Source organism: Ursus maritimus, unplaced genomic scaffold (genome assembly GCF_017311325.1).
Source record: "Ursus maritimus isolate PB19 unplaced genomic scaffold, ASM1731132v1 scaffold_2, whole genome shotgun sequence".
NCBI classification, from domain to species: Eukaryota; Metazoa; Chordata; class Mammalia; order Carnivora; family Ursidae; genus Ursus; species Ursus maritimus.
Genome location: NW_024424452.1, coordinates 10,587,831 through 10,599,935, shown reverse-complemented (window position 1 = coordinate 10,599,935; position 12,105 = coordinate 10,587,831). Strand labels below are relative to the sequence as shown.

Sequence of the window (12,105 nt, the reverse complement as noted above, 5' to 3'; positions counted from 1 at the left end):
TACACTGATTTTTCCCCCTAATAAATCTCTTTATTAACAAGAGTACAAAATACACCTTTCTGCCTCACGCTCTACTTACAATTAGGAAAGATAATTGGACGTGGACCTCTGTGGCTAGACATAAAAGCACACACTGCCTAACTGCACATGTAGGAAGGCCAAGCACAACCACATGGTTCTGCGATGCACTAACCCTGTGCTGGCACTTCTGTGACGTGAGAAGCACGCAGAGAATGTCGCCAACTGAAAAGAGCTCAAAAAGAGCTAGCCTGCCATGCTAAGGAACACTTATCCCTAAAGCAACAAGCAATTACCAACGGGAAATGGGTGTGCTCCCCATGACAGCAGCAGGGAATAGTCTAGAACCCCTGAGATTCTGTGGGCTCTTTACTACATCAGTGTTCATCAGTAAAAGTTAAGAGAAACAAGAAAGCGAACAAAAAAGGCAAATCCATTGGGGATTTAGACCATTCGGGAATGAAGGTTCAGGTGACATCAACCAAGTAAACCACCTTACCAGCTAAGGTCCTGACTGAAGGCAAAGGAAATACAATATAATGGGTAATGAATTAAAAAAGGTAGGAATTTTTGTGACAAGTTGTAGAAATGTGAACACTGTGCATATTTTCTTGTTAGGAGTGTGTCTTTCTGCAAATACAATGTATCTGGATATATAAACTTGTTCTCCATTCTACTTTGCAATATTATTTTACAAGTTTTGTTCAGTTTCCATTACCATGTAGCCTCTAGAAAAAAGAATATTCAAATAGGTTGAGAGTGAATTTGAGACACAAATAATATAGCTCATGGATGTACACTAATCAGTCTCCCAGAGACAGGCACAATGACTGTCGGAACACTGCAAGTCCTCATTCTAGGGAGAGGGCATAAATGACTGACTGTAGGAAAGACAGCTACATCCTATCAGCTGGGAACATATGCTCTGCTGTTTTAGGAAAGTCCAAATATGAGGAGAAGGGTGTGGATGGAGCAGCCAGAGTTGGTAGCCTGTGCAGTCATGAAGCTGCTGTCCCAGTTCCAGATACAGCCTCTGAGACCCTGTTGGAGCCTGGACTGCAAACCAGTTTGGCTCCTTGCAAAAACTCCCAAAGGAACACAACAAAGAGGAGGCTACAAGACTAAAGAACATGAACCCAAGACTTCCTTTTGGCTTCTTGTCTGCATCTTGTTCTGATCAAGGTCACTCAGTGCTTATACCCTCCATCAACCTGGTGAAAGTAGACCCTTCCCATAGCAATTAGCGGGACCCACTGGAAAACTTCCAACACTACCAGAACCAGTTTTAGCAAGTCCCCATCCCCTCAGATACCAGCACCATCCAAACAGTCTCCCACCTCAAAAGTTAAAATTAAAGTTCTAGGGGTGGCAGCCAATTCCCTGGGTTGTTACTTATGTGACACTTCAGCATACTCCTTCTTGTTACAAAGCTAATGACTATAACCAGTTCATCTTTAAAGTAAATTTTCTCCATTCAAATAACTGGTATGGGTTTTTTTTTCTCCTGACTGGACCACGACTGTTATACCCAATAAATATATAAAAAAGAAAGTAAAGTGGAAATATTAAAAGAAATCGTAGGATAAATTGAGAATATGAGGATACAAAGTACAAGGGAGAAAAAAAAACCTCTACGATAGAAATGCTATTATATCCAGTACATAAAGATCATTAAAGAATTCAATAAAATAGGACTTTTCTCAATTCAGCATGTTTATTTTTAGATACAAACTATTCAGGAAATAATACGTGAATAAAAAACAATTTACAAAATGATGATTTAGGTGCAATCAACTAAAAGCTAAACGCAAAACAGATCTCCTGTGGTATGAAAAAGAAAGGGAAAAACCTTCTGTAAAATAGTGTAATAGATTCAAATACTTCCTCCCAATACAGATATTCAATGCTACCTTTCTTGCACAAAACACTAAGACTTGGCCTATCTGTAACATACACAAAAGTTCCCGTTCTCTCCCTCTCTCCTCACCACCCCTATCTCACACCAGCACACACACCAGCACAATTAATACAGCTTCCTTGTGGGGTGCCTGGGGTGGCTCAGTCGGCTTAGTGTCCAACTCTTGATTTTGCCTCGGGTCATGATCTCACGGTCATGGGACTGAGCCCCCAGTGGGGCTCCGCACTCAGCGTGGAATCTGCTCGTCCCTTTCCTGTCTTGCTCTCTTGCGGATAAATTAAAATTAAAAAAATACAGCTTCCCCTTTCCCCAACTACTAACCCCCAACACAGTGGGTGCCACTGAGCAAGTTAGGCAGCTCCGTCAGGGGTTCCGTGACGCAGAGTAGGGTGGCAGAAGGAGAAGAGGACTGACAGGAGGGGCAGGGGAAACCGAGCGAGGGCTTTAGGAGATGGAGCTAGATGAGGGGGCAAGCGTGAGTGGTGACAGCCCAAGAGGGAGGGTCAGAGTGGGGGTGAGGTTAAGGAGGGTGGCAACGAGCCACGGGTTAGACGACAGGACCCGGGAAGATGAAGTCAACATGCTAAGAGTAAGATGACCCTTGACCACCTTCTACTACAACAAAGTAAAAAGTTCTTGGGGCGCCTGGGTGGCTCACTCGGTTAAGCATCTGCCTTCGGTTCAGGGCGTGATGCCAGGGTCCTGGGACTGAGCCCCACGTCCGGCTCTCTTCTCAACAGGGAGTCTGCTTCTCCCTCTCCTGCTTCCCCTGCTTGTGCTCTCTCTCTCTCTCTCTCTAATAAATAAAATCTTTAAAAAAAAATGCAGTAAATGTCTACTTCTTGTTGCCAATCCTAAAGCAAAGTATATGTTCCTATAAAAGATCTTTCAAAATTCTGTATTATCTGTAAGAGATGAACCTGCTTTCATTCACAGAACCAGAATAAGAAAAAAAATTCTGGGGCGCCTGGGTGGCTCAGTCAGTTAAGCATCTGCCTTCGGTTCAGGTCACGATCCCAGGGGCCTGGGATTGAGCCCCACGTCCGGCTCTCTGCTCGGTGGGGAGCCTGCTTCTCCTTCTCCCCCTGCTTGTGTTTTCTCTCTCTCTGCCAAATAAATAAAATCTTAAAAAAAAAAAAAAGAAAAAAAAGAAAAAAAAATCCTATCAATGGAATTGTAATCCAGTCAAGAAGAGCTGTATGTTTTATAAATAAGCAAAACCACTTGCATCCTAGAAATGGAACATGGCAAGAAAGCAAACATTAAAGTAAAATATCCAAGATCGTGCTCAGTTCTCAAAGAATCTGAACAGTAAAAGTCAATTTAACTAGATGGTCCAAGTGGGAAAGGGGAAGATGTATTGGGAGACAGTAAAATAATTATATCCTCATTGTTCCATATGTTAACAGATAACAAAACCAAGCCTTCAAATGACATGAGCCACAATGTGTTGGTCTAAGACTGGGCATTTGAGTTCAAGGGAACAGAAGTACACTTGGTCACCTGCTGTCTGACACAGGTGTGGAGGCGATCCGATGGGGACTGTACTGCTTTTCAACAAAGGACACCCAAAGGACACTGGGGCAGCAGGGTGTCCACACGCAGAAGGATGAAATCAGACCCTTCCCTGGCAACCCGCGCAACAACGAATTCAAAACAGGCCTGAGGCTTAGACATAAGAGTTAAAATTCTGTAATTCAAGAAAAGCACAGCAGTGTAAAATTCCTCATGACCTCAGGTGAGGCAAAGAGTTTAGGTGTTCTCAGATGTAACACCAAAGCCCCAAGTGATAAAAGAAAAACTGGAAAAACAGAATTGCCTCAAAATGAAAACACTTCTAGGCTTCAAGGGGCACCATTAAGAAAATGAAAACACAAGCCAGAGAGTAGAAAACTTATTTGCAAAACACTATTTCTGATTTAAAAAATTGTATCCCTAATATATAAAGAACTCCTATAATTTAAAAAATTTTTCAATAAAAAGAAAAAGGGAAGAAAAAGGAGAAACAAAAAAGAAGGAAATCTAGCCATCTGTGACAACACAGATAGACCTACTTATGCTGAGTGAAGGAAGTCAGACAAGAGTAAGACAATATGATTTCACTTGTAGGTGGAATGTAAACAACAAAACAAATGAACAAACAGACTCTTACATACAGAGAACAGGTGGTTGCCAGAGGGGAGGTGCATGGGGGGATAGGCAAAATAGGGAAAAAGGATTAAAAGCTACAAAACTTCAGTTATATAATAAATAAGTCAGAGATAAAAAGTACAGCATAGGGAATATAGTCAATACTGTAATTATGTTAGATGGTGACAGATGGTGGCCATATTTATCATGGTGAGCACTGAATAATGTAGAGAATTGTCAAATCACTATGCTGTACACCTGAAACTGATGAAATTGTATGTCAACTCTACTTCAATAATAAATAACCAAAAAGAAAGAAAACAAACAGCATAATTAAAGAATGAGCAAAAGATTTCAAAAGACATTTCACTAAACCAATATAGGAGCTAATGAGCATACAAAATGATGTTCAACATTGTTAGGAAAATGCAATTAAAATCACTATTCTAGGGGCGCCTGGGTGGCACAGTGGTTGAGTGTCTGCCTTCGGCTCAGGGCGTGATCCGGGCGTTATGGGATTGAGCCCCACATCAGGCTCCTCCGCTAGGAGCCTACTTCTTCCTCTCCCACTCCCCCTGCTTGTGTTCCCTCTCTCGCTGGCTGTCTCTATCTCTGTCAAATAAATAAATAAAATCTAAAAAATAAATAAATAAATAAATAAATAAATAAATAAATAAATAAAATCACTATTCTAGGACATTCTAAAAACAGCAAAATGATGGAGGCGTAAAAAGATCAGTGATGGATGGCCAGTTGTTAGAGAAGAGAGGCAGATGGAAAGGCAGAGGACAGAGGATTTTTAGGGCAGTGGAACTATTCTGTAGGACACTAAATTGGGGGTGCACATCATTATACATTTATCATAACTCACAAAATGCACAAGATTGATCCTTAATGTGAGCTATGGACTCCGGGTGATAACAGTTCATCATTTTTAATACCACTCTGATGTGGGATGTTAATCGTGGGAGGCAGGGTTTTCATGTGTAGGACAGAAGATACATGAAAACACCCTCTTTACTTTTTGTTCAATTTTGTTGTGAACCTGAAACTATTCTAAAAATACAATGTCTATTCAAAAGCATTAAAAAAAAAAAAAAGCCCACACAATGAAATACTACTTCATACTCACTAGAATTGCTATAATCAAAAAAGACAGACAACACCACATGTTGGCCAAGATATGGAGAAACTGAAACCCCCGTACACTGCTGCTAAGAACGTATACCACTTTGGAAAACAATTTGTCAGCTGCTTGTAAGTTAAGCAGAGTTACCATAGAACCAGCAATTCACTCCTGGGTATCTATCTACCCAAGAGAAATGAGGACAGACTTATTTCCACACAAAAACAAATATGTGAATGTTCCCAGCCATGTTATTCAGAAGAGCCAAAAAGTGGGAACAACTCAAATGTCCACCAAATGGTAAAGGATAAAGAAAAGGTAGTGTATCTGCACAATGGAATAATATTCGGGTATGAACGACCTAATTACAGTACAACTATTCTTAAAGATGAGCCTCCCAACATGATGCAGAGTAAAAGCAGCAAAATGTAGAACTCCCTATTGCAGGATTCCACTCATGCAGTGTCCAGGTGACCTACAAAACCCAAGATTAGACTAACGGCGGGAACAGAGTTTCTACATGGGTACCAGGTTTCCATTTGGGCTGACAGAAATGTTCCAACAACAGTTTGTGGTGATCACTGCAAAACTCAGTATGTACCCAACATCACGGAATTTTATACTTAGGGCAGGTGAATTTGGCTGCACAGAGACCATATCTCAAAAAGCTACCCCCAAAAATCTGTATGAAGTAAGAGTACAAGCATGACATTTAAAAATAAGAAACTGAACACCAAAAACAGCGCAGAGTAAAAAGCAGTCCCCTTGGAGAATAGAAACAAGGGGAAAGGCGGGTGCGGCAGGAAGAGTAAGGAGGTATTTGCTTGGCTTGTGTAAAAAGCACTGTAGAAAGAGCTGACATTTTACACTATTATTTCTATATAATTGGAGGGGGGAACCTAGTAACAAATTCTGTTTACCAATGGGTAATTGGCAACAAACTTCTGCAAACCATTCAGTAAATAAACTTTTTAGGTTTTAGTATAATATTTGGTAACATTAAGAAATACTGTTGGGGTGCCTGCGTGGCTCAATTGATTAAGCCTCTGCCTTCAGCTCAGGTCCTGATCCCAGGGTCCTGGGATCAAGTCCCGCATCAGGCTCCCTGTTCAGCGGGGAGTCTGCTTCTCCCTCTCCCGCTCCCCCTGCTTGTGCTCTCTAATAAATACATAAAATCTTTAAAAAAAATTTTTTTTAAATAATGTCACTGTTGGAATAAATTTGTTCTGTCTTCTCCTCAAAATATTACAGTAAATTATGAGTCAAAATAAAACCTTCTATTTTAAGGTTTAGGCTCCCTTACATAGTGGATTCTTAAAAGCACTGGTACATACCAGAATCTTCCGTAGGTTCAGTTTTCACTTTGACGGGGCCACAGCTGAAAGGAAAAGAAGGCATGATGAAGCTATGTGCTGGCGCGGGCCGTCCACACACCACCCACATATCAACACATAGAATCACTCACCTGACCAAGCTTACTGCAAACCTGACTCAAGGTTAAATTTACGTATTTATTTCTTGCATAAATGTAACTTGTCCACTGAATTTAGTACTTTAATTCCAATCAACCTTTTGAGGAAAAAAATATAACGATGTAGGGTAGCACAATAACTTGCAAATTCCACTTTCCTTGAAGGCCCGCCCTCCTCTTCCCAGTGTGGTTATCAATCTATCCTTTTAGCTTCCCCCAGGAACTACTCAGTCAAAAACTGCATGTTCATCGGACCCCAAATGAATCAGCTGAATATTAACCTTCAAGACATGTGACATGGGCCTTTTTAGTGTTCTAATACCTCCAGAGTCTAAAACCTAGAGCCGCTGGAGTGTGAGGTGTATCTGTACTGATGAACTGTGCTTTACCTTCCACCTGGAGACAGCAGGGACCTTTCAGTATCTGTCACCATCACACGACCACCTGTGTACAGAAGAAATCATGAGATTTAGGTTTTGCCAACACCTGCAACAGGACTAATATTTCCAAAGTCCCTAACAGAGAATGAGTGTGGACAGGAGCACCTGCAGCTCTGGGTCACACTGGGGTGAGTGCCGTGTGAATGCACACAACGGTGTCCTTCACTCTCCCCCATAAGGAAGGGAAATGGGGATGACGACCATCCAACAGCTTTCATCCCCTCACCCAGCAGCACCCTCTCCCCTTAAGGAAAAAACTCAATTTTTTTTTGGCAAAACAAATACAGCAACGTACTATTACTCCAGCAATATAGACAAAGCCTCCAGTGATAACAGGAGTGCTGACAGAGATTTCTGTTAGGGATACATCTGGCTCAGAACTAGGGAACAGTAACTGGTTAACAGGTACGGGATTTCTATTTGGGGGTGATGAAAATGTTCTGAAATTAGATTGTGGTGACAGTTGTCCATCCTGGAAATACACTAAAACCCACTGAATTGTACACTTTAAAACCATGAATTTCATATTAAAAAAAAAAAAAAAAACATGAATTTTATGTTTGCAAAAAAAAAAAAAAAAGGTAAAGAGAGACTAATGCCACCCAATGTGATGAAGATACAGAATAACTGGGACTCTCTCGCTGCTGGTGGGAACACCAAATGGGAGTAAATCACATCGAAAATCAGTATGGCACATTCTTAAAAAAGTATATATGTAAATACCACGTGCCACTCCAATTTTAGGCATTTACCCAAATTTATGTCCACATGAAGACTTGCACTAAAATATTCATGGTTTTCTTTATTAACAGCCAAGAAATGGAACCCAAATTTTCATGGACAGGTGAACGGGTTAACAATCATAGTGTACCTATACACTGGAATACCTCATCAGTAAAATAATGAACTACTGATACATCGAGCAACACAGATAAATCTCAAAATTAAGAAGCAAAACCAAAAAACAGTACCTACTATGATTCCATTTCTATTTTAAAAATCTAGAAAATGCAAATAAATCCACAGTGACATCATCAATGGTTACCTGGGATTAAGGGCAGGGAGAAACAAAAGGAAGGAATTACCAAGGGCTGAGAGCAACCTTGGGGGTGAAAGATATGTTCATTGTCTTGACTGTATTGATGGTTTTCAGTGTATACATGTATCAAAACTCATCAAACTGTACACTGCAAATATGTGTAGTTTATTTTATGTCAATAATAACTCAAAAAGGGGCACCCGGGTGGCTCAACTGGTTAAGCGTCTGCCTTTCACTCAAGCGGTGATCTTGGGGTCCTGGGATGGATCCCGCATTGGGCTCCCTGCTCAGCAGGGAGTCTGCTCACCCATCTCCCTCCTGCCCCTGCCCCCACTCACGTGGGCTCTCTTTCAAATAAATTAATAAAATCTTTCAAAATAATAACTCAACAAAGTTATTAAAAACTTTAAAAACTGAAAAACATCCCATTATAATCGCAACTTTCTCATTATTTTTACAATCAATATGATAAAAAGGCAGAGTCATACAACACCCCCCCGCCCCCACTTGCACCACTCAGTGTGAACACCCTATAGAAACATTCTTTAGTTAACAACAAGCCCCAAAGTTTCAAAAGAAGTTTCTAGAATAGAAGACTTCAAAAAATACAAATGGCAGATTAAAACTAACCTAGAACACTTCAGGAAAAAAAATACTGCTTAAGAAAATTCGGAATTTTAAGTTAAACAAGACAATAAATGTTTTCTTTCTCAGTCTTAAGAAGGATGTCTACAAAAAAACAGCTAACATAAGGTCCGCTAACACCACTGCCATTTGATACTGTACTGGACATTCTGGCTAGAGTAACAAGATTAAAAGATAAAAAGCATTCAGATTGCAAAGAGGTAAACTGTCCTGATTCACATACAACATGATCCACTACGCAGAAAGCCCAGAACAAATAGGCAGGGTCAACTCACTTTCAATAGAAATGCCGAAGCACTGCTGGGGAGAAAGGACGGTCTTTTCAACAAACTGTGCTAGAACAACTGGATAGCCACATGCAAAAAACGGAATGTACAACCTTACCATGTGCCATATACAAAAATTAACTCAAAACTGACCACAGATCCAAATGTAACAACTCAGGTTATAAAACCTACAGAAGAAAACACGACACATCCTCATGACCTTCTGTCAGGCAACAATCTTAGATACAAGATCAAAAGCACAAGCGATGAAAGAATAAATCTGGCTTTGTAAAAATTAAAACCTTTTGTTCACAGGACACTGTCAAAAGACAACTTGTAAAACTGGAGAAAATATCTGTATCAAAAATATATAAAGAACTCTTACAATTCAATAATAAAACTACAAATAACCCAATTAAAACACATGGAAAGGACCTGAACAGACTTTACTCCTAAGGATATACATGGTCACGAAGCACATGAAAAGATACTCAACGTTATTAGTAATGAGGGACGCACCACTTCCCACCCGTTAGGATGGTTAAAACCAAAAAGGCCGTACCAAGTGCTGACGGGGATGTGGAGAACTGGAACCCTCAGACAATGCCAATAGGAACATAAAATGGTACACGCACCTGAAGGGCAGCTTGGTGGGTTTTCTAAAACTAAATGTAAAATTAGTCTATGACTCAGCAATTCTACTCCTAGGTATATATACCCAAGAGAAATTAAAGCATATATCCAGACAAAAACTTACTCAGGTAGGTCTATGGTAGTATTATTCATAACAGCCCAGTGGAAACAGTCTAAAGGCCTATCAACCAGTGAATGGATAAATGAGTGGTACATTCGTATGTGGGAATACTTACCATTCAGCAAGAAAAAGGAAGTAAACTATTGATACACCCAAGGATATGAATGAGCCTCAACTGAACTATGCTGAGTGAAAGAAGACAATCTCAAAAGGATACACACTATGTATCTAATTTATAGAACATTCATGGAAATAACACAGATGAGGATAAAAATATTCTGAAATTAGATGGCAATGGCTGTAAAACTTTGTAAACTCTGTCACCGTAAATTTACTAAAGCCCAGTGAATTATATACTTAGAACAGGCAAATTTTATGGCATGGCAATTACACCTCAATAAAGCATCTAAAATATTAATTTTTTCATCATGATGAGAGGAAAACAAAGGTTATTTAACAAAAAATAAAATATGGGTGTGTGTATATTATTTTGTCCTTTCTTCCTTACGCTGGTTAACAGACTGCCACTGGTAATGGTCATTTTCAAAAGTCTCAAATAAACCCACCTCCCAAGGGCACCAGTCTTCTAAAAATTACTTTTTCCTTCAAATGAAATGGCTCAAACTTCCCAAAAGGAAGTCCTGTTGAAAACCTCCTCATTCAAGGGCCCATCTTAATGCCCTCTTCAACCTGAAAGCCTTCCTGGGTGATAAACGAATCCTTCCCCCAACGAACTTCCACAGTGTTTTCTCTAACCATTTGTACAGCGTGTAGGTTATATTCTTGCTGTGGTGACTTTATGGGCTTTTGATCTCTTCCATTAAACTACCAGCACTCCAAAGTTTTAATGCCTGAGGCACAGCTGTGTATCCCCTCCCCACCCAATCCTGTGCCCAGCAATTCTATGCCTGTTCAACGAACACTAGGTAATTAAGTCATCCTCTTAATACTGGGAAATGAGGGCAGATCCAGTATATGATCGAACACGCTGCCAGGGTAAAACCTTGACTACGCCATAAAGCAGCAGAGCTAAAAACAAAAAATAAGTCTCTATTTTTTCAGCTCAGGGACTTTTCATTGGTTTATATAGAACACCCTACTCAGATGTGATGTCTTACATCATATCCTCAAAATAAAAGAGAAATCAGTAAAATGTGTTTATTTGGCCCAACAGGTTTAGGAACGATCTGGAAACAAAGTAATCACTTACCTAGATGTTTCTTTGGCTCAAGGAAAGGTCTGCATTAAAACAAAATGAAAAACTACACATGAATATACGAAACAAAAGTACTGTAAAGCATAAATCTAAATGACTCCCACCGTAAACAAGGATTTTAAAAATATATTAAAATAAGCCGAATATTCAACTTTATATACTAAACTGTTGATGGGTAAGGGATAAAGGACTTCACCTCTTAATGATGAATGAAATCCCTGCTTTGTTCTCTAAAATCCATTTCAGGGTGGCAAGATCGTAGTTCTCAGGGTGTTTAAAGGCAACTCCTTCTGGAAGCCCCTGCACGACCACAGCGGACTGATCTCGCAGCATCTTCTCATATGGAACAGGTACCACTGTTGATTTGCCTAAAGCTTTCCCTGGGGGTGAGGGACAGAGGTGAAGCAGAAACAGGATAAACATCATTAAATGTTGAGATTAAAAAACAAAACCATCATTAGTTTATCATGGCGTAACAAATGGCATTCATGCTGTTTTGTAATATCTGATTTCAAAACAAATTCAAAATATCAGAGCGCCCTATTCCCATGTTAGAAGTTCTAAGCCTGAGGGGCGCCTGGGTGGCTCAGTTAAGCATCTGCCTTCGGCTCAGGGCGGGATCCTGGCGTTCTGGGATCGAGCCCCACATCAGGCTCCTCTGCTGGGAGCCTGCTTCTACCTCTCACACTCCCCCTGCTTGTGTTCCCTCTCTTGCTGGCTGTCTCTCACTCTGTCAAATAAATAAATAAAATCTTGGAAAAAAAAAAAAAAAAAAAGAAGTTCTAAGCCTGAAACAGATCCAAAAGGCCAAAATGAAAAGTATATAAAATATTTATACAAAACCTACACAAAATAAAAGGAACAATGGTTGATTTCTTGCACTACTGTCTTTCTTTACAATGGCCTCACACTGGTATAATACAATCTTTTCATATACAGTTCAGCCTTAGAACATGGAAACCTGACAGGTCCAACTGTCACCACAAATTAGCAAGGGATTTTTGGCCAATATTCACATCGAAAACTTACTACATAAATACAACTGACTGTGTTCTACCAGCCTGTCTGTGTCTATCAGGCAG

At 40.1% G+C, this 12,105-nt stretch overlaps 1 protein-coding gene across 6 annotated transcripts in view; it reads right to left on the bottom strand.

The window, feature by feature from the left end:
* GTF2I (general transcription factor IIi) overlaps nt 1-12,105 on the bottom strand; it is a 98,457-nt gene that overhangs the window by 57,462 nt on the left and 28,890 nt on the right. For all 6 annotated transcript variants that reach the window (XM_040634968.1, XM_040634971.1, XM_040634969.1 and 3 more), the window contains exons 5-8: nt 11,220-11,403; nt 11,018-11,046; nt 7,053-7,107; nt 6,527-6,570 (exon numbers count right to left, since the gene is read on the bottom strand). In XM_040634968.1, the coding sequence (XP_040490902.1) occupies nt 6,527-6,570; nt 7,053-7,107; nt 11,018-11,046; nt 11,220-11,403 (312 nt within the window). The remainder of the gene's footprint in view (nt 1-6,526; nt 6,571-7,052; nt 7,108-11,017; nt 11,047-11,219; nt 11,404-12,105) is intronic.